A 23,230-nucleotide genomic window follows, 5' to 3' on the forward strand; every position below is an offset into this window, starting at 1 on the left:
AGTAAACCAAGGGAAAAACAGGAACCGTGGCAAACGACACGCTTCAACCAGTACTTTATATGACTGGTGCTGTAACGCTAATAACCTTATACCACAAATGTAAATATTAATGTATTCTTACTAGCGTATATTCTCAAATGTCTTGTTCTATTTATTGAGTGATACTACAAGATACATTCTTTTATAATTCAAAAGTAAAAAAAAAAACTGTAACTTCACTGACTTATGCAAAGGGAACCGATAGCTAGAACTGTATGGTCAGGAAACTTGGAGGGAAGTCCCTCTATAACTGGAATATGTCAACGTGCCGAAGAGAAAGGCGGAAGGGTAATACGTTAGCGAGCACGAATTGGGTTTGTGGTAACGAGCCATCCTGAAGTGGAAAGCGAGAGAAAAATATCGTCAAATTATTATATGTAGCAACGTGCCTCAATGATTATTCCTCTAAGACATTTCACAGCGCGGAGACTAAATTAAAAACAGCAAATTGTTTGAAGAGCCATGGTTGCGTAACAATTTCCGCTGATATCGCTGCAGTAGATCTCTCCAACGCCTCCAGAAAGCCGGCCGGTGTGGCCGTGCGGTTAAAGGCGCTTCAGTCTGGAACCGCGTGACCTCTACGGTCGCAGGTTCGAATCCTGCTTCGGGCATGGATGTGTGTGATGTCCTTAGGTTAGTTAGGTTTAAGTAGTTCTAAGTTCTAGGGGACTGATGACCACAGAAGTTAAGTCCCATAGTGCTCAGACCCATTTGAACCATTTGAACCTCCAGAAGAGTAATAGCATGTTTAGATTTGTGTCAGAGTATCAATCAATAATTTTACTGGAGTGACTCAAAATAGTGTGAATTTAGAAGCAATTATGTTAAGAGAACATCCTTGACATAAGTAACGTAACCAGCATAAGAGTCGTGTTACCGATATGGAAAGTTTCTGAGTGTTCATAAAAGTGAAGTTAAATATTTGATTTCTTCTAACACTAACAATTAAAGCGTTTTGAAAGACTTGACAGTTTCTTCAGTTAGTCTGAAAGATACTGTAGTATATAAATTAGTCGACTTAATATAAAAAGAAAATAGCTGCAGAAAATGTTGTTGTTGTTGTAGTCTTCAGTCCGAAGATTGGTATAATACAGCTATCTGTGCTACTCTATCCTGTGCAAACCTCTTCATCTCCGAATGACTTCTGCAACCTACATCCTTTTGAATCTGTTTACTGTAATCGTCTCTTGGTCTTCCACTACAATTTTTACCCTCCACGCTTCCCTCCAGTATTAAACTGGTGATCCCTCGATGCCTCACACATTGTCCACCAACCGATCCCTTCTTCTAATCGGGTTGTGCCACAAATTCTTTTCTCCCCAATTCTATTCAATACTCCTCATTACTTATATGATCCATGCACCCAATCTTCAGCATTCTTCTATATCACTACATATCAAATGCATCTATTCTTTTCTTGTCAAAACTGTTTCTCGTCCATTTTCACTTTCGTACATTGCTTCACTCCATACAAATACTTTCAGAAGACTTCCTGACACTTGAATTTATTTCGATGTTAACAAATTCCGCTTCTTCAGAAATGCTTTTCTTGCCATAGTCAGCCTACATTTTATATCCTCTCTACTTCGGCATCATCATCATTTTAAGTGTGTCTTTTCCTAATCTGATTCTCTCAGCATCACGTGATTTAATTCAACTAAATTCAGTTACCGCTGTTCCCTTACCGTTGTTTTGCTTTAGTTGAAGTTCACCTTATATCCTCCTTTCAAGATGCTGTCTATTACGTTCAACAGCTCGTCCAAGTTCTTTGCTGCCTCTGATAGAGCTACAATATCATCGCCAAATCTCAAAGTTTTTCTTTCTTCTCCCTGGACTTTAATTCCTACTCCAAATTTTTCTATAGTACCCTTCACTGCCAGCCCAATATACATATTGCGTAACATCGGGGATAAACTACACTATGCGATCAAAAGTATCCAGACACCCCCAACAACATAAGTTAGGTGCATTGTGCTGCCACCTCCTGCCAGGTACTCCATATCAGCGTCCTCAGTAGTCATTAGACATCGTGAGAGAACAGAATGGGGCTTGGTAGGTGTTTGGATGTCACTTGTGTTATACGCCTGCTCGCGAGATTTCCACACTCCTAAACACCCCTACGTCCACTGTTTCCGATGTGATAGTGGAGTGGGAACTTGAAGGAACACGTACAGGACAAAAACGTACAGGACGACCTCGTCTGTTGACTGACAGAGATCGCCGACAGTTGAAGAGCGTCGTAATGTGTAATAGATAGACTTCTATCCAGACCATCACACAGGAATTCCAAACAGCATCAGGATCCACTGCAAGTACTATGACAGTTATTTGGGAGTAGAGAAAACTTGGATTTCATGATTGAGCGGCTGCTCATAAGCCACACATCATGACAGTAAATTCCAAACGACGCCTCGCTTGTTGTAACGACGATAAACTTTGACGATTGAACAGTGGAAAAACGTTGTGCTGAGTGACGAATCACCGTACACAATGGGGCGATGCGATGGCAGGGTGTGGGTATGGCGAATGCCCTGTGAGCGTCATCTGCCAGCGTGTGTAGTGGCAACAGTACAATTCGGAGGCGGTGGTGTTATGGTGTGGTCGTGTTTTTCATGGAGGGTGCTTGCACCTCTTGTTGTTTTGCGTGGCACTATCACAGGACAGGCCTACATTCATGTTTTAAGCACCTTCTTGCTTCCCACTGCTGAAGAGCAATTTGGCGATGGCGATTGTATCTTTCGATCGAGCACGTTCATAATGCACGGCCTGTGACTGAGTGGTTACATAACAATAATGGTTACAGAATAATAATATCTCTGTCATGGACTGGCCTGCAAAGAATCCTGACCTGAATGCTATAGAACATCTTTGAGATGTTTTGAAAGGCTGACTTCGTGCCAGGTCTCACCGACCGACATCGATACCTCTCCTTAGTGCAGCCCTCCGTGAAGAGTGGGCTACCATTCCCCAAGAAACCTTCCAGCATCTTATTGAACGTATGCCAGCGCGAGTGGAAGCTGTCATCAGGGCTAATGGTGGACCAACGCCATACTGTATACCAGCATTTCCGATGGAGGGCGCCACGAACTTGTAAGTCATTTTCAGCCAGGTGTCCGGATACTCTTGATCACATAGTGTGCAACCCTGTCTCACTCCCTTTTCAACCAGTATTTCCCTTTCGTGTTCCTCAACTCTTATAACTGCCTACTGGTTTCTATATAAGTTTTAATTAGCTCTTCGCTGTCTGTAGTTTACTCATGCTACCTTCAGAATTTCAAAGAGTGTATTCCAGTCAACATTTCCTTTCCTTAAGCTTTATTCTAAGAAAACTGGTTGGGTCAATATTGACTTGCGTATTCCTATATTTCTCCGGATTTCAGACTGATCTTTCCAGATGTTGGCTTCTATCAGGTTTTCCATTCTTCTGTAAAGAATTTGTGTTAGTATTTTGCAACCGTGATTTATTCAAATAGTTCTGTAATTTTCACACCTGACAGCACCTGCTTTCCTTGGAACTTGAATTATAGTATTCTTCTTGAAATTTGAGGGTACTTCGATTGTCTCAGGGCTATCAGTAGTTCTAACTAAATGTTGTCTATTACCTGGGATTTGTTTTGACTTAGGTCTTTCAGTGCTCTGCCAAATTGTTCACACAGTATCACGTATCCCATCTCATCTTCATCTGTGTCCTCTTCAATTTCCATAATGTTGCTCTCAATTATATCTCCCAAGTGTACGCCATCATCATTTAACCATATAGTAGAGCTGCATGTCCTCGGGAAAATTACGACTGTAGTTTCCCCTTGATTTCAGCCGTTCGCAGTACCAGCACAGCAAGGCCGTTTTGGTTAGTGTTACAAGGACAGATCAGTCAATCATCCAGACTCTTGCCCCTGCAACTACTGAAAAGGCTGCTGCTCCTCTTCAGGAACCACACGTTCGTCTGGCCTCTCAACAGACACCCCTCCGCTGTGGCTGCACCTACGGTACGGCTATCTGAATCGCTGAGGCACATAAGCCTCCCCACCAACGGCAAAGTCTATGGTTCACAGGGAATTGCTTTAAATTTGCATATTTTTGCTTAAATAAGTCCTACAAAATGTACCTTAGTGCCTATACACTTTATTGTATGAAAAGTGCTTCTAAAAGTGTTGCCATAATAGTTTCAGGGTCTCCATATTCTAGGCAATGTGTTTATCAGTAGTTAATAATTTTCATTAAAAATGTTCTGTATTAAGCTGGTCAATTAGCAAACATTACAGTCGGAAAGTTTTTGCTACTTGATCATGCTTAACAGGAGGGAATTCTGTGAATGTTGATAGTGATTGATGCTGCTGGCTTGGTATCGTTTAATCAGTATGAAGAGTTTATATTTCATTTCTGAATTTTGAAACTTATTAATAACTGCACTGAAATCACTTTGGACTGGCGACCATTTCCCATTGATCTGGTGACATATCATTTCTGTGCTTTTGTGAACCTACGTTCGAATTAGGTTTCCTGTTTCATTTTCTATTTTTAATAGAGGTCAGTGTTAGAAAATGAAGTTTACAGTCCGGTTGCTTCTTCTTCTTCTTTTTCTTCGGCGATTCTCTCTATGCGGTAGTTGTTTTCCACTTCCACAGGCCCCTTTGTACCAGTGATCCGGTCCTAGATTTCTGTCTTCTACTGCAAATTATATGTATTTTTTCTGTATTAGCGCTGGCCTTCCTCTTCTTCTTCTTCTTCTGCCGGATGGCTCCTAGTTTAAAACCTTATTTCGCCACTTATTGTCGGATATTTGTTATACGTGCCAGTACCACTGATTCGCTGTATTCCCAAAGTTTTTGTTATAGAGCACGTTATCTGCATTTTGTTCCGTACCTCCTCATTTCGTGTCCTATCTTGCCTCGTCAACTGCAGACATCTCTTTAGGTAGTCCGTTTCCACATGGCTCCCAGATAAGCAAGACATGGGAGCCAATACTGAGCTCCATCGAAGCGGACGTGAGATGCGACAGGGGCGGCGAGCGGAAGGCTTCTGAGACTCTCCCCTGCTACACAGCAACCACCCTCTCCCCACCTTCCCACCAATCGAGCACAGGAAGAGTGGGGGGGGGGGGGGGGGGGGGCGAGCTGTGAGACCCGAACTCTGGACTGGCAGGCATAAACAAGGCATAAACAATGGCAGCACGCAGCAGACACATCATTCCATCAGCACCACCTCATGATGGCGGAATGGTTATTCACCGAAATAACGTGAACCTCAACGACTAGATCCGGCACTACACCCAAGAACCTTGAAAAACATTAGTAATTCCTAATATTCTATGCAAAACCCGAGAATCCCTCTTGCCCACTAATATTCTCGAACTGATAGCGTTGCACATGAACCTTAGCTATCTATCATTGCTCCGAAACATTTATAGCTTCCTCATCATTTTATTTCTCCTTTGTCTGCGTCCTTTGTCACGAAGTCCTGCCCACACACATGCACTCCGTCTTGTCCAGGGAGATCCCGAAACCCCTTTTACTACAACCCCTTTTACTATACTCCTCCTTGAGCTTTTCAGCTTTTATCCCATATCCTCTTCATCTTCAGAGAATATTACCTGGTCACTCGCAAACAAAAAAGAGTGAATAGTATCATCACCACTCTTTATTCCCATGTCTCAGCGTTTCCTATAGAATCTATTCAGTGCCTGACCCAAGTAAATGTTAGACGAAGTAGGTGACATTCCACAAGCTTGTTTCAGACCTTTGCCAAGTAAATACTTCGCGAACGTTGTTTCCAATATTAATCATTACTTTTTTGTTCTTGTATAACATTTTAACCAGGTTTATACATTCTTCTTTCGCATTAGCATGGATGTGTGTCATGTCCTTAGGTTAGCTTAGATTTAAGTAGTTCTAAGTTCTAGGGTACTGATGACCTCAGATGTTAAGTCCCATAGTGCTCAGAGCCATTTGAATCATTTTGAACCGGAAACCCCTTTGCTCTTCACATAAAGTGGACACATCTTTTTACATCATTTTCTTACGGAAAATTCTGGAAAGAAGCTGTTGTTGGGATAGCATTTATTCCTATATAATTTGCGCAGACATAGGTGTCCACAGAAATTTATCAAAGAGAGGGAAAAATTCTGAAATTATCATTTTTTGTATAATTGATTCAATGCGTTTCGAAACGCATCGTGCCCAAGGAAGTAAATTTGGCAGAAAGCATGAAACGATTAATAGTTGAGCATATTTCAGCAGAATATGCAAACATCTTTTTTTTTTCGTCTTTATGTTTGCATGTCTTAATGTTTATCTGTGTAAATGATTTTGAAGGAAATGTGATTCTAAAGCCCTGTTTCTGTGGGCTTGCTTCGCTACACTGGTACTCGGGGGCAATATACGACTAGGTCGTGTGAGAAACTTCCCAAAACCGCCCTCCAGTTGGCCGATACACTTCACTTTTAACAGTTTGGAACAGAACCAAGAGATGTTCTTCGGTTTGTCACATTATTGTGTAGTCATGCCATTTGGACTGAAGAATTTGTATCTCTAAGAGTGAATTTCCCGAGAAGATCGTGACAAATGAAAAGCAAAAACAAGACTGACTGTGATAGCTAAAGTCACAGTATTTCCATCCTACTTGTCAGCCTTAAATATCTAGGTTAATAGAGTCGCAGCAACCAGTGCTAGATTTCATAAATGAATACAAGGCCAGTAGCAGAATTCCAGGAGGGGACATGTGTCCCTCTTGGCCCGTCATCACTGGTGGACGCATAGTGTTTGCTCACCTTCTTTACATAGGAGATATATGAGAAATTCCACCCCATGGGTGGATCTTCTCCCACCTCTATTTTCCTAAAAAGGTTCTGTTTTATCACTACAGTTCCTCTATATTTCATAAGTTCTATTCGTATATTTCCTGATCCTAGGACCTTACTTCTGCTTTAGACAGTGGTGTTTTCACAAACACCACCGTTAGTTCTATATTGTTTTATTCTTATTTCTTAACTTCTTCATCTTCGCGGTCCAACCTCTTTTTCTGCAATTACGTCGAATAGTGTCGTATCCATTCCTGAGTAGGAATATTTTATAAAGTATTGGCCATTGGAATTGCTACACCACGAAGAAGACGTGCTACAGACGCGAAATTTAAGCGACAGGAAGAAGATGCTGTGATATGCAAATGATTAGCTTTTCAGATCATTCACACAAGTTTGGCGCCGGTGGCGACGCCTACAACGTACTGACATGAGGAACGTTTCGAACCGATTTCTCATACACAAACAGCAGTTCACCGAAGTTGCCTGGTGAAACGTTGTTGTGATGCCTCGTGTAAAGAGGAGAAATGCGTACCATCACGTTTCCGATTTTGATAAAGGTCGGATTGTAGCCTATCGCAATTGCGGTTTATCGTATCGCGACATTGCTGCTCGCGCTGGTCGAGATCCAATGACTGTTAGCAGAATATGGAGTCGGTGGCTTCAGGGTGGTAATACTGAACGCAGTGCTGGATCCCAACGGCCTCGTATCACTAGCAGTCGAGATAACAGGCATCTTATCCGCGTGGCTGTAACGGATCGTGCAGCCACGTCTCGATCCCTGAGTCAACAGATGGGGACCTTTGCAAGACAACAACCATCTGCACCAACAGTTCGACGACGTTTGCAGTAGCATGGACTATCAGCTCGGAGACCATGGCTGCGGTTACCTTTGACGCTGCATCACAGACAGGAGCGCCTGCGATGGTGTACTCAACGACGATCCTGGGTGCACGAATGGCAAAACGTCATTTTTTCGGATGAATCCAGGTTCTGTTTACAGCGTCACGATGGTCGTATCCTTTTTGGCGACATCGCGGTGAACGCACACTGGAAGCGTGTATTCGTCATCGCCATACTGGCTTATCACCCGGCGTAACGGTATGGGGTCCCATTGGTTAGACGTCTCGGTCACCTCTTGTTGGCATTGACGGCACTTTGAACAGTGGACGTTACATTTCAGATGTGTTGGGACACGTGGCTCTACCCTTTATTCGATCCCTGCAAAACCCTACATTTCAGCAGGATAATGCACGACCGGATGTTGCAGGTCCTGTACGGACCTTTCTTGGCTCTGAGCACTATGGGACTTAACTGCTGAGGGTATCAGTCCCCTAGAAGTTAGAACTACTTAAACCTAACTAACCTAAGGACATCACACACATCCATGCCCGAGGCAGGATTCGAACCTGCGACCGTAGCGCCTAGAACCGCTCGGCCACTCCGGCCGGCCCGGGCCTTTCTGTTCGACTGCTGCCCTGGCCAGCACATTCTCCAGATCTCTCAGCAATTGAAAACGTCTGGTCAATGGTTGCCGAGCAACTGGCTCGTCACAATATGCCAGTGACTACGTTTGATGAACTGTGGTATCGTGTTGAAGATGCATGGGTAGCTGTACCTGTACACGCCATCCAAGCTCTGTTTGACTCAATGCCCAGGCGTATCAAGGCCGTTATTACGGCCAGAGGTGGTTTGGGTACTGATTTATCAGGATCTATGCACCCAGATTGCGTGAAAATACAATCACATGTCAGTTCTAATATATTTGTCCAATGAATATCCGTTTATCATCTGCATTTCTTGTTGGTGTAGCAATTTTAATGGCCAGTAGTGTTATATTCTTTAAATACCAGATCAGGGCCACTTAATCCTGTAAAAAGGTAACACTTACTAACCTGCATCAAGAAACAGGCTAAGCCGGACGTTGACTAACGTTGCACTTTAGGAGTATAGGAGTGCACACGTGGCGGAGGAGCCGCTGTGTGACTGTAAGCTGTACGCAGGACTGCCAGACTCACCGAAGACGTAGAAGATGGACTGCCAGCCGACCTCCTTGGCGAGCAGCCCGCAGACGGGCATGGAGACGACGGTGCCCACGTAGCTGCCCGAGAACGCCAGCGTCGCCATGCGGCTGCGCTCCAGCGGCGGCGCCCAGCGCGCCCACACCGCGTGGATGCACGGGTACGTCACGCCCTGCGGGCACGCGGGGGGCGAGCGGCCGGGTGAGAGCGTGGGCGGTCACTCGGTGCGCACGCGCAGCATGCAGGCGCTGCCCTCGCTACAGTGGGTTCGTGCTGTAGTCGTCCCAACACTGCATTTGTACAACTCTGCACGATGGTCTATCTCTGCAACAGCTGCACCCTAAGGCCACATTCAAGCCTCGGTCTCCCTTTAGTAGTTTACCCCCACACTTGCTGCCATTACGATATTACCAACAGCTTGGTTTCTCAGGAGCTGTCCTATCAACATACCGCTCGAATCTTCTCCGCAGAAAGTTGCTTGCCATATCGGGACTCGAACAAGGGACCTTATCCTTCCACAGGCAAGTGCTCCATTCCGACCACGACCCATTACCTGTCCTTAAAGCTGCAATTCAGTGTATGGCGAAAGTGGTACAGTGTCTCGTGCTTGGATAGTTCACTTGATAGAGTATTTGCCCGGAAAAGGCATTGGTTCTTGCTTAGAGTCCCGCCACGGCACACAGTTTTAATCTGCCAAGAAATTTAAAATCAGCGCTTATTCTGATCCTGAGTGAAAATTTTACTCTGGAACCTACCGCTTGGCTAACAATAACAATGAAATAACGGCGGGTATGCATAACGTATTGTCTCCGACGCGTGCAAGATATTCCCACAGAATTATTCAGATTTTCCGTAGAGACAACCGTGACATAACTATTCCACCTGCTATGCGAGATATATTCTCACTCTTCAGGAAAAATGTAATAATCGCAATTTAGAAGAAGCCAGGCGCTGACAGGCGTGAATACTATCGAATCATCTGCTTAATAAGTCATGGCTGCAAGATACTGTCACTATTTATTTACAGAGGAACGGAAAAAGTGCTAGAAGACGACTTTGAGCTCCGTAGAAATGTAGGAACATCCGAGGCAGTGCTCATCCTTACCACCAAAGATAATTGTAAGAAAGGCAGACCTACATTATAACGTTTTTCATACTTGGAGAAGCCTTTTCGAATCGTTGACTGCAATACATTCTTTTAAAATTCTGAAGGTATCAGGGTCAAATACAGGGAGCGAAAGTTACATACTGCATGTGCAGAACCCAGACTGAAGCTGTAAGAGTCGGAGGGCGTGAAAGAGAAACAGTCGTTCAGAACGGAATGAGGCAGAGTTGTAGGTTATCCCTGATGTTAATCAATGTGTACATTAAGAAAGCACTAGAGGAAACGATGGAGACAGAAAACAAATTATAGTCGAGACAGATGAAATATTAAGGTTGAGATTTTGCGATGAAATTATAATTCTGTTAAACAGGGCAAGCAGTTGGAAGAGCAGTTCAACGGAATGGATAGTTACTGAAAATAATTCATAATATAATCCCCAACAACAGAAAAACTAGCGTATTGGAATGTAGTCGAGCTGAGAGGTGACACTTTGTGGGTTAGCTTAGGAAATGAGGTACCAAAAGTAGTAGACGAGTTTTGCTATTTGAGCGGCAAAATAACTCGTGATACTCGATGTATGGGGAATATAAAATGCAAGCTGGCTGTAGCAAGGGAAGCATTTGTGAAAAAGATAAATTTATTGACATAGAATATAAATTTAAACCAGCGTAGTAAGAGAAGATAGATTGCTACAAACCTTAGAGATAAGTTGCAGAAAAGCATAATTAAAAGACAATTACACATAAACTTTCGTCCTCAATCTTCGTCAGAAATAGAGAAAAACACACCATCATTCATACAAGCAAGCACACCACATGCACATATGACCGCCAACCCCGGCAGCCAGAGCCACAATGTGTGCAGGAAGTGTCCTTGCTTTGTGTGAATGAATGGTTTCTCTTTGGTTTTTCCCGATGAAGGCTGAAGCCGAAAACTTACGTGTAAGTGTCTTCTAATTGTGCCTGTCTCCAACCTGGTGCGTTACCTTTACAGTGACTGGCAATCTATTTTTCTACATTGTTGATATTCCTATCTGGAGTTTCCACTGTTTGATAAATTTAAATAAAGTTTTTCGACATTGTCAGCCAGGAGACACGCGATCTGTTGTAATTTTTTGTTTATGTTGGGGACTAGAAATCCATTATGTAAGATCTCGACTTCATAGGTTTTCAGTCACCAACAGAAACAAATATAAATGTGAGGAAGTGTTTTCTAAGGATATTTGTCAGAAGTCTAGCGTTTTACAGAAATGAAACTCGGAGAACACGCACTATCAGATAAATAAGAATAGAAGCTTTTGAAATGTGGTACTACAGAAGAATGTTGAAGATTAGAGAGACAGGTCTAGTAGCTAATGAGGAGGTACCGGTACTGAATCGAACAGTCTTATTATCAGACCAACATCACTGTTTTAAAAAATGTTCCAGCTCATTTGCTTGTTTTAATTCATCCGTGGTAGTTCTGTGTTTGAGAACTGAACTGCGTAGGTTGTCAAAGTCCCAGTGCCGCCGTAGACAAACTTCCTTCTCTCAGCTAATAATTCTGCAGCGCCGAAATACTCCCTCATTTGGGGGGCGGGGGCGGGCGTGGGGGTGAAGGGGAGACTACAGTATACAGGGTGGTCCATTGATAGTGACCGGGCCAAATATCTCACGAAATAAGCGTCAAACGAAAAAACTACAAAGAACGAAACTTGTCTAGCTTGAAGGGCGAAACCAGATGACGCTATGGTTGGACCGAAAGATGGCGCTGCCATAGGTCAAACGGATATCAACTGCGTTTTTTAAAAATAGGAACCCCCATTTTTATTACATATTCGTGTAGTACTTAAAGAAATATGAATTTTTTAATTGTACCACTTTTTTCGCTTTGTGATCGATGGCGCTGTAATTGTCACAAACATATGGCTCACAATTTTAGACGAACAGCTGGTAACAGGTAGGTTATTTAAATTAAAATACAGAACGTAGGTAAATTTCAAAATTTTATTTCGGTTGTTCCAATGTGATACATGCACCTTTGTGAACTTATCATTTCTGAAAACTCATGCTGTTACAGCGCGATTACCTGTAAATACCACATTAATGCAATAAATGCTCAAAATGATGTCCGTCAAGCTCAATGCATTTGGCAATACGTGTAACGACATTCCTCTCGACAGCGAGTAGTTCGCCCTCCGTAATGATCGCACATGCATTGACAATGCGCTGACGCATGTTGTGAGGCGTTGTCGGTGGATCACGATAGCAAATATCCTTCAACTTTCCCCACAGAAAGAAATCAGGAGAGATCAGATCCGGTGAACGTGCGGGCCATGGTATGATGCTTCGACGACCAATCCACCTGTCATGAAATATGCTATTCAATACCGCTTGAACCGCACGCGAGCTATGTGCCGAACATCCATCATGTTGGAAGTACATCGCCATTCTGTGATGCAGTGAAACATCTTATAGTATCATCGTTAGAACATTACGTAGGAAATCAGCAAACAATGCACCATTTAGATTCCCATCGATAAAATGGGGGCCAATTATCCTTCCTCCCATAATGCCGCACCATGCATTAACCCGCCAAGGTCGCTGATGTTCCACTTGTCGCAGCCACCGTGGATTTCCCGTTGGGCAGAAGTGCATATTATGCCGGTTTACGTTACCGCTGTTGGTGAATGAGGTTTCGTCGCTAAATAGAAAGTGTGCAAAAAATGTGTCATCGTTCCGAAATTTCTCTTGTGCGTAGTGGCAGAAACGTACACGACGTTCAAAGTCGCCGCCATGCAATTCCTAGTGCATAGAAATATGGTACGGGAGCAATCGATGTTTATTTAGCATTCTCAACACCTTCGTTTTTGAGATTCCCGATTCTCGAGCAATTTGTCTGCTACTGATGTGCGGATTAGCCGCGACGGCAGCTACTTGGGCATCATCATTTGTTGTAGGTCGTGGTTGACGTTTCACATGTGGCTGAACACTTGCTGTTTCCTTATATAACGTAACTATCCGGCGAACGGTCCGGACACTTGGCTGATGTCGTCCAGGATACATAGCACACGCCCGTTGGGCTTTTTGATCACAATAGACATACATCAACACGATATCGACCTTTTCCGCAATTGGTAAACGGTCCATTTTAACACGGGTATTGTAACACGAAGCAAATACAGTCCGCAGTGGCGGAATGTTACGTGATACCATGTACTTATACGTTTGTGACTATTACAGCGCCATCTATCACAAAACGAAATCAGTGGTCCAACTAAAACATTCATAGCTCTTTACGTACCACACGAATATGTAATAAAAATGGGGGTTCCTATTTAAATAAACGCAGTTGATATCCGTTTGACCTATTGCAGCGCCATCTAGCGGGCCAATCATAGCGCCATCTGGTTTCCCCCTTCAAGCTAGACAAAAAAATTCGTTCTTTGTAGTTTCTTTCGTTTGATGCTTATTTCGTGAGATATTGGGCCCTGTCACTATCAATGGACCACCCTGTATACAGGCGATTGGGAGAGCGTCCTTGACAATTCACGCACGTGGAGTGCATTGCACAGAGAGGATACTGTAGTGCCAATCCGAGCTCTGTAATTCGTAAACCTTGCCAAAGTGATGGCTCTACCTCGGCACACCTCCAACTCAAGGTCGCTCATAACCTACCAACAACAAATACACTCCTGGAAATGGAAAAAAGAACACATTGACACCGGTGTGTCAGACCCACCATACTTGCTCCGGACACTGCGAGAGGGCTGTACAAGCAATGATCACACGCACGGCACAGCGGACACACCAGGAACCGCGGTGTTGGCCGTCGAATGGCGCTAGCTGCGCAGCATTTGTGCACCGCCGCCGTCGGTGTCAGCCAGTTTGCCGTGGCATACGGAGCTCCATCGCAGTCTTTAACACTGGTAGCATGCCGCGACAGCGTGGACGTGAACCGTATGTGCAGTTGACGGACTTTGAGCGAGGGCGTATAGTGGGCATGCGGGAGGCCGGGTGGACGTACCGCCGAATTGCTCAACACGTGGGGCGTGAGGTCTCCACAGTACATCGATGTTGTCGCCAGTGGTCGGCGGAAGGTGCACGTGCCCGTCGACCTGGGACCGGACCGCAGCGACGCACGGATGCACGCCAAGACCGTAGGATCCTACGCAGTGCCGTAGGGGACCGCACCGCCACTTCCCAGCAAATTAGGGACACTGTTGCTCCTGGGGTATCGGCGAGGACCATTCGCAACCGTCTCCATGAAGCTGGGCTACGGTCCCGCACACCGTTAGGCCGTCTTCCGCTCACGCCCCAACATCGTGCAGCCTGCCTCCAGTGGTGTCGCGACAGGCGTGAATGGAGTGACGAATGGAGACGTGTCGTCTTCAGCGATGAGAGTCGCTTCTGCCTTGATGCCAATGATGGTCGTATGCGTGTTTGGCGCCGTGCAGGTGAGCGCCACAATCAGGACTGCATACGACCAAGGCACACAGGGCCAACACCCGGCATCATGGTGTGGGGAGCGATCTCCTACACTGGCCGTACACCACTGGTGATCGTCGAGGGGACACTGAATAGTGCACGGTACATCCAAACCGTCATCGAACCCATCGTTCTACCATTCCTAGACCGGCAAGGGAACTTGCTGTTCCAACAGGACAATGCACGTCCCCATGTATCCCGTGCCACCCAACGTGCTCTAGAAGGTGTAAGTCAACTACCCTGGCCAGCAAGATCTCCGGATCTGTCCCCCATTGAGCATGTTTGGGACTGGATGAAGCGTCGTCTCACGCGGTCTGCACGTCCAGCACGAACGCTGGTCCAATTGAGGCGCCAGGTGGAAATGGCATGGCAAGCCGTTCCACAGGACTACATCCAGCATCTCTACGATCGTCTCCATGGGAGAATAGCAGCCTGCATTGCTGCGAAAGGTGGATATACACTGTACTAGTGCCGACATTGTGCATGCTCTGTTGCCTGTGTCTATGTGCCTGTGGTTCTGTCAGTGTGATCATGTGATGTATCTGACCCCAGGAATGTGTCAATAAAGTTTCCCCTTCCTGGGACAATGAATTCACGGTGTTCTTATTTCAATTTCCAGGAGTGTAGTAGCATTGGCAACGAAGCTCCGACCTGTCGCAGCTAAAGTTATGGAGCAACAAAAAGGGCTGCCCAGGGCAGACTAGCACGCAGAGGTGGACGAAAGCAGCCTTGGGAGTGTAGGCCACAGCACGAGCAGGGAGAGCGGCAGTAGGCAGGACAGGTGCGGGCACTCACCTCGAAGAGCCCCTCGATGACGCGGACGGCGATGAGCAGGTAGAGGCTGGCCGAGGCGAGCGGCGGCGTGACGAGCGTCAGCAGCGCCGTGGTGGCGATGCCGATGCAGTAGACGCGCTGGCCGCCGACGCGCGCCGCCAGCCAGCCGCCCAGCACCTGCGTCAGCAGGTAGCCCAGGAAGAACGAGCTCAGCACCGCGCCCTGCGTCTCAGAGTCCCAGTCGAAGTCGCGCACCTGTCGGCAGGGGGAGGCTTTCTCACCGAGGGTCACCCGTGTCAAGTATTTGACCATTAAAACTGCAGTTCCACGAAGGATGTTTTGCTTATTGTGCTTATATAGGATGAAGTATACATAATCACATTTGTGGGTGGGTAAGTTTTGGGGAATATAGGGGTGACTGGGTGATTTCCTGGATAGAGCTGGCAGCAACAGGGTGTTAACCCTGCAGAGCATCGAGCCGAACAAAGCTTGACTGACATACATGTACGCCGTTCTGCGCCCATTCAACACTACACCAGAGTTCGTCAAACGTTGCGGCTGGTGAGTGATAGTGAGAAATCCATCAGCATATGTTTCCAATGGCGAGAGACCCAGAGAACGTGCTGGCGAGGGCAAAAGGCCAACACCGTCTGTTTCGTGGTAGATCGAGACACTGTGGACGACATGCAGTTGTGCCTTATCTTGTCGAATGATAGGCACGGCCATCTACCTTAACGTGTGACCAAATAACCGACTACGATGCAAATCAGAAGCGATTATGTTGTGTACCCAATATCATCGTGCCAGATGCTGAGCCCGAACGACAGTGACAAATGGAGTGTAGAGAGATGTTGCACCTTTGCAAGCCAGCAAGCGACAGCACAGATGGGTTATGCAGGCACAAACCTCGCAGGGGATAGCTCATCAGATGACAAAGCAGCAGCTGTACTACAACCGGCCACCAGGTGAGAACCTAGGTGCTGCCAGAGGCCACACTGGCTCTGGGCCTCATCCTCTCTGTGGGCCGTGTGACCGAAAGTAGTACCTGCATTATTTTGGTGCCAGGGCAGTATTTAGGTCGGGACCTGGGCTACGATCAGGGAGTTCACTCCAAGTTAGTCCCCTGGGCCAGGTGCCAGTTGCGAAAAATTCCCACAATCGGAATTTCACTCTGGAACCACCACTATGAGGACGCCGTCCATGTCAACCTTCACCTACAGAGGTTGTCAGTTATGGATCCAAAAATTCGTGGCCGCTTCGTTTTAAATCAACATTACGCCTGTTTTAAACTTTTGTGCACCCCTTAAGGACTTTCATTTTTGCTCCTCGCACATCCCATTTGGCCTATGATTGTTTCATGCTTAGTGGAGGGGCGTCGGATTATGCAACTTTCAATTTACAGTGGCATCTTCAGGTCTGTAGCTATCAGATATAATTATTGTTCTTCCAATATTCAAGAAGTGATTTGCGTCCAGTTATTGTGTTCCAAACTAACTCCTGATACAATGAACTTAACATTCATTTTATACTTGGGTATTTTTCCTGCGCCGCCTTCGGCAGACACATCAGTTGGCGACAAGGTGGTTTTTTTTTTTTTTTTTTTCGAATCAGTGCCTCACGTGTGTGCTTTGACCCGGGTAGAAGCTGTCTTGGCACGTGTTCTTCTCCTTTGAAGTACACTTCCTGCCACGTTCATTCCTGCATGACGGAACTAGTGGATGTCTCTGCAAAGGTGAGGTCACTGGGACCTAACCTGTGGTGGTGACAGGGAAATTTTCCATGATCGAGGAGCATCATTATTATGGACGTATTAACATGCTCACATGTCCAATCCACAAACCATCATATTGTGTGGCAGAAGAACTATCAGCTGTTTGCGCACTACTGCAGAAGACGAAAAGGCGAAAGTACCTTTCGGATATGTCACTGATAACTAACATAGCTTGGTGAAACTTGGGCCATCTGTAGACGGAACTGCTACAGTATAATGCAGAAGGCAACTGAAAGAAATACGCAGTGAGACGAACAGAAACGACACTTCTGTTTAAAGACGATCCGTGATAGTACCCTGGGAATTACAAAGGGCGAGACATGGTACGTAATAGGGTGTGTGTTCATGACGGACAGCAGAGCTTGCCCTGCAAAGTGCTCCCACGCTGGTCATAGGGTTGATAAGGAGTTCTCGTGGTGGGCCTTCCAGTCCTCCACCAGCGCGGTTGACAACTGCTAGCTGCACTGGAGATGTAGCAGTACGTCTCCCCAACGTATCCCAAATGCACTTTGGTTAACTCACAAGTAGAGCTGGTAATTATTTTGTAGGTTTTAAGATATTAAATTAGGTTTTTCTATTTTCCTGTTCCAGTAGTTAAAGACGGCCAGTGCAGACCGAAAATGTCTGTCATTGTGCGATAAGATGCAAAAATGTGTAATGAAAGGAAGTTAGAATAAAGTTTTCCTTCTACGGAATGTCTCTTTTTCGCAAACGCCATTTCTTGACTCGAGGTACAGGATGGGTCTGTACGATCCTGCACAACCGAGATATGTCGTTCCCGTCGGGCGCTAGTCGTGTAGGACCGCTGATACCCTGCATGGCGTTGAGAATGGGCCTCCTATAACCAGCGAACCCATCCATCCCACGACCTTCGTAGGATAGAGAACAACGCGAAACAACAAGTCACAATCCTGTCGCTGTTGACTTTCGATAGTAGTTTCTCCTTCCTAAACGAGGTATTACGCGACCTCCTCACAAAAAACCAACTTCGAGTTCTGAACAAAAAACGGCGCCGGCCGGTGTGGCCGTGCGGTTCTAGGCGCTTCAGTCTGGAACCGCGTGACCGCTACGGTCGCAAGTGCGAATTCTGCCTCGGGCATGGATGTGTGTGATGTCCTTAGGTTAGTTAGGTTTAGGTAGTTCTAAGTTCTAGGGGACTGATCAGCACAGATGTTGAGTCCCATAGTGCTCAGAGCCATTTGAACCATAAAACCGCCTGTGTAGTCTTTCCTTGTAGACAGAACGTAAGTAGTTGGACCCGTACGTAATTTGAGAAGCACAGTCAAAACTCACGCATGCAGTGCACTTCATGCCGATTCCATGTATCCTTTTTTTAACGGTATCGCAGTTTTGATGACCAGCTTTAGAGTGGGTGGACAGGAGAGTAGAGGAGTGCACGTTACCTGGGTGACGGTGCCGTTGTCGAGCGTGACGTTGCGGTAGGCGGTCATGGCGACGATGGCGACGCTGAGGTTGACGCGCAGCGCGTACACGTTGAAGAAGCCGAGGAAGGCGAGCAGCGCCACCACGTAGCGCCGCCGCCGCCACACCTTCCACACGGGGCCGCGCCCGTCCGCGCACACGTCGCTGCAACAAAGCCGGCGCGGCTCACCTCAGAAAACTGTGACACTGCGCCACCACGTCTTGTGGTTATTGCATTGGAAAACTGAAACCGTTTTTGCTTATTGGGTTCTTTTTTCGTGATGCGGTACCTTCTGTATTTAATGAAAACTCTGCATAGTGGTTACTTTAGTATTGCTTAATTAATTTGCTTTCGTTTATTTTTTGCGTATGAAATTGTTGGTAAACAATGGAAATATACAGAGTGGTCCATTGATCGGTCCAAATATCTCACGAAATAAGTGTCAAACGAAAAAACTACAAAGAACGAAACTCGTCTAGCTTGAAGGGGGAAACCAGATGGCGCTATGGTTGGCCCGCTAGATGGCGCTGCCATAGCTCAAAGGGATATGAACTGGGATTTTTTTTTAATAGGAACTCCCATTTTTATTACATATTCGTGTAGTACGTAAAGAAATATTAATGTTTTAGTTGGACCACTTTTTTCACTTTGTGATAGATGGCGCTGTAATAGTCACAAACGTATAAGTACATGGTATCACGTAACATTCCGCCAGTGCAGACGGTATTTGCTTCGTGATACATTACCCGTGTTAAAATGGACCGTTTACCAATTGCGGAAAAGGTCGATATTGTGTTGATGTATGGCTATTGTGATCGAAATGCCCAACGGGCGTGTGCTGTGTATGCTGCTCGGTATCCTGGACGACATCATCCAAGTGTCCGGCCCGTTCGCCGGATATTTACGTTATATAAGGAAACAGCAAGTGTTCAGCCACACTTGAAACGTCAACCACGGCCTGCAACAAATGATGATGCCCAAGTAGGTATTTTAGCTGTTGTCGCGGCTAATCCGCACATCAGTAGCAGACAAATTGCCCGAGAATCGGGAATCTCAAAAACGAAGGTGATTACATTGCTAAATCAACATCGATTGCTCCCGTACCATATTTCTATGCGCCAGGAATTGCATGGCGACGACTTTGAACGCCGTGTACAGCTCTGCCACTGGGCACAAGAGAAATTACGGGACGATGACAGATTTTTAGCAACGAAGCGTCATTCACCAACAGCGGTAACGTAAACCGGCATAATACGCACTATTGGGCAACAGAAAATCCACGATGGCTGCGACAAGTGGAACGTCAGCGACCTTGGCGGGTTAATGTATGGTGCGGCATTATGGGAGGAAGGATAATTGGCCCCCATTTTATCGATGGCAATCTAAATGGTGCATTGTATGCTGATTTCCTACGTAATGTTCTACCGATATTACTACAAGATGTTTCACTGCATGACAGAATGGCGATGTACTTCCAACATGATGGATGTCCGGCACATAGTTCGCGTGCGGTTGAAGCGGTATTGAATAGCATATTTCATGACAGGTGGATTGGTCGTCGAAGCACCGTTTCATGGCCCGCACGTTCACCAGATCTGACGTCCCCGGATTTCTTTCTGTGGGGAAAGTTGAAAGATATTTGCTATCGTGATCCACCGACAACGCCTGACGACATGCGTCAGCGCACTGTCAATGCATGTGCGAACATTACGGAAGGCGAACTCCTCGCTGTTGAGAGGAATGTTGTTACATGTATTGCCAAATGCATTGAGGTTGACGGACATCATTTTGAACATTTATTGCATTAATGTGGTATTTCCAGGTAATCGCGTTGTAACAGCATGCGTTCTCAGAAATGATAAGTTCGCAAAGGCACATGTATCACATTGTAACAACCGGAATAAAATGTTCAAACGTGCCTACATTCTGTATTTTAATTTAAAAAACCTACCTGTTACCAACCGTTCGTCTAAAATAGTGAGCCATATATTTGTGACTATTACAGCGCCATCTATCGCAAAGCGAAAGCAGTGGTCCAACTAAAACATTCATAGCTCTTTACCTACCACACGAATATGTAATAAAAAATGGGGGTTCCTATTTTTAAAAAACGCAGTTGCTATCCGTTTGACCTATGGCAGTGCCATCTAGCGGGCCAAGCATAGCGCTATCTGGTTTCCCCCTTCAGGTTAGACAAGTTTCGTTCTTTGTACTTTTTTGGTTGGTGCTTGTTTCGTGAGGTATTTGGCCCGGACACGATCAATGGACCACCCTGTATGCAAGGAATTCCATGTTTTGGTATTGTTTAATTTATTTGTTTTTATTAATTTTTTAGGATGGTACTGTCGGTAAACAATAGAAATGTACACAAGGAACTCCACATACAATCCTCATTTCGGACATTGTCCGCCAGGATTCGAAGGAGGCTAGTGAGCCACACTCATGTCGCATCGCATCGGGCTGTGACTGTTCATCGATCTCGGCAGCGAGAGAGCTCTAACCTTCTGAAGAGAGTTGCTGTAGGTTCGCGAAAGTTTGCGTTTTGCGCGAATCCAGAATACTTCTGTAAGTAACCCAAATTATTTTTGTTATATCTGTGGTGAGTTCACTTTTAAGTCGCAAACTAGAAAACTTAATCCTCTTGTAAAAAAAATAAAAAAGAAAGAAAAGCAAAATGCGACCAAGACAAAAAATGGACCGACACATATGCTGTTTGTCATGTGTTAGTCGTGAGAGGCTGGTTAAAACGATCACGTCATATGTCCTTTGCTGTAATGTGGAGGGAACTAATGGATCACATAACAGAGTAATATTTCTGTGTGACAAAATTCCACTACTGTCTGAAATTAAAGCAGCAAACCGCTACTTTCTCGTCCTGTGTCTAATTCACGATATAATCATACAAACTGTCAACAGATGCCCGCACGATTGTGTTCTGCAGGGAACATGCCATTCCCGTTAGCGGACAACCACTCCAACGATGACATCAGGGTACCTATCAAATGGAGTAATCCAAACGTAGTCCCAACATTCAAATCCGCTGTGCTCACAGACACTAACGGAGCAGCATGGCACGTAGAAGGCGCCTAAGAGACTCTGCGGTGAAGGACCATAGACAGAATGGAAGCAGACATTGCGGAAAGAGAGAGATATCCCTAATGGCGTGGGCAGGGATTATGTTGACCACACGAACGCCTCTTGATGAAAATGTATGGGTTAATCGGCAGGGTTTAACTAGTGTCAGATATCGTGACGAGATCTTGGGAACTTATGTGCGGTTGTTGCGAGATACTGTGGGCCCAGACTTCGTACTGGTGGACGATTATGATCGACCTCGTACTGGGCGGGAGGTTGATGTTTTCTTGGAAATGGAAGATACTGCACGCGCTCCGTGGCCTGATCGCTCTCCTATCTTCAGTCCCATAGATTACGTCTGGGATGCACCAGGGCACGGCTTGCACCACGTCAGCATCCACCAACGACCATCCAAGATTTGCAAGCAGCTCTGCAGGAAGAATGGGCATTATTGCCTCTGCATGAGATTGATGACATCATTCACAGCATGCACTATCGATGTCAGGTCTGTACTACACCCTGTACTGAATACATTAGCCAGTTGTCGGAAAGTGTGTGCAAATTCGTTGAGTTGGAAAAAACGAAGAACATTTTGTCTATAGTTACGCATGTTGCAATTGTTTACGTTCTGTACAGTGTTTCTATTTATCTACGAGGGCTGTCCAGAAAGTAAGTTACGATTGATCGCGAAATGAAAATCACAGTGAAAATCAGAAATGTTTCATTTGTAACAGTTAGCTACACCTTTCAGCTACTTCTCTACGTAGTCACCGTTCTGACTCAGACATTCGTCGTAGCGTTGTGCCAACTTTCCAATACCCTCATCATAGAAGACCGCCGCTAGTGCTTTCCGCCAATTCTCTACGCTGGCCTAAAGCTCGTTGTCTGTGCCAAAATGTTGTCTTCATAGCCAGTGGTGCGTTTGAGCAGAGATGAAACTCAGTGGGAGAAAATTACGGGCTGTATTGTGGGTAACCAAACATTTCCAATTGAAACGATGCAGGAACATCTTCATTGCCCCTGCAGAATGAGGCTGAGAATTGTCTTGAAGAAGAAACCGAACGACAGTTATGTAATGTTGGTTGCATAGCTTCAGGGGAAAATTCTCACCAGGCCCTCGTACTTGGCGGGAGACACTATTTTCTATAACATCTTTACGCGCTCACTAAGAGTTCAGGAATGAAAAGAGCGACATAATTCTACCTAGAGTCATACTAGAGACACTGCCCAACACATCTTTGCAAAGCTTTATCGGATTTTCATAGTCGTTTCCATTTCGCGACCGATCGTAACTTACTTTCTGGACAGCCCTCGTATCATCTGTTTATATTGTTTTGTGGCTAAATAAAAGCAATGTTGCAAAATTTCTGTTTGTTGCTTTAATTTTGGACGCCAGTGTAGTTGGAGTCATTTCGAAAACAAAGAAAACTGTGCAGTGTCCTAATTGACCTTCTGCTTCAAGGTGTATCTGTCACAGTGAAGAATTGCCAGTACAAGTACCTCCTGAGATTGTGACAGAGAGTGAAGACGAATACAGAGGCGAGCACATAGAAGATAGAGGAGACACGCACGCTGTCCCAGCATTTCACGCCACCTGTGAATCAAGTGAGCATTTTTTTCTCAAGGGGATCCCAGTGATCTCATTTGTGCTTTAAAATTGTTGAAGTAACAGCCTGAGCTTCTAGCATCACGATTAAAAGAAAGAAATCTTCTTCTTCCTGATACGAAGTGAATGTCTATCGTGACCGCAACGCTCTTTT

General features: G+C 45.5%; 1 protein-coding gene across 1 annotated transcript in view; it reads right to left on the bottom strand.

The window, feature by feature from the left end:
- Positions 1-23,230, bottom strand: part of LOC124545588 (sialin-like) — a 148,529-nt gene that overhangs the window by 48,652 nt on the left and 76,647 nt on the right. Inside the window, exons 3-5 of the mRNA XM_047124536.1 lie at positions 18,376-18,559; positions 15,223-15,456; positions 8,854-9,028 (exon numbers count right to left, since the gene is read on the bottom strand). Coding sequence (XP_046980492.1) covers positions 8,854-9,028; positions 15,223-15,456; positions 18,376-18,559 — 593 coding nt within the window. The remainder of the gene's footprint in view (positions 1-8,853; positions 9,029-15,222; positions 15,457-18,375; positions 18,560-23,230) is intronic.

The sequence above is a fragment of the Schistocerca americana genome, chromosome 8 (assembly GCF_021461395.2).
Source record: "Schistocerca americana isolate TAMUIC-IGC-003095 chromosome 8, iqSchAmer2.1, whole genome shotgun sequence".
NCBI lineage: Eukaryota > Metazoa > Arthropoda > Insecta > Orthoptera > Acrididae > Schistocerca > Schistocerca americana.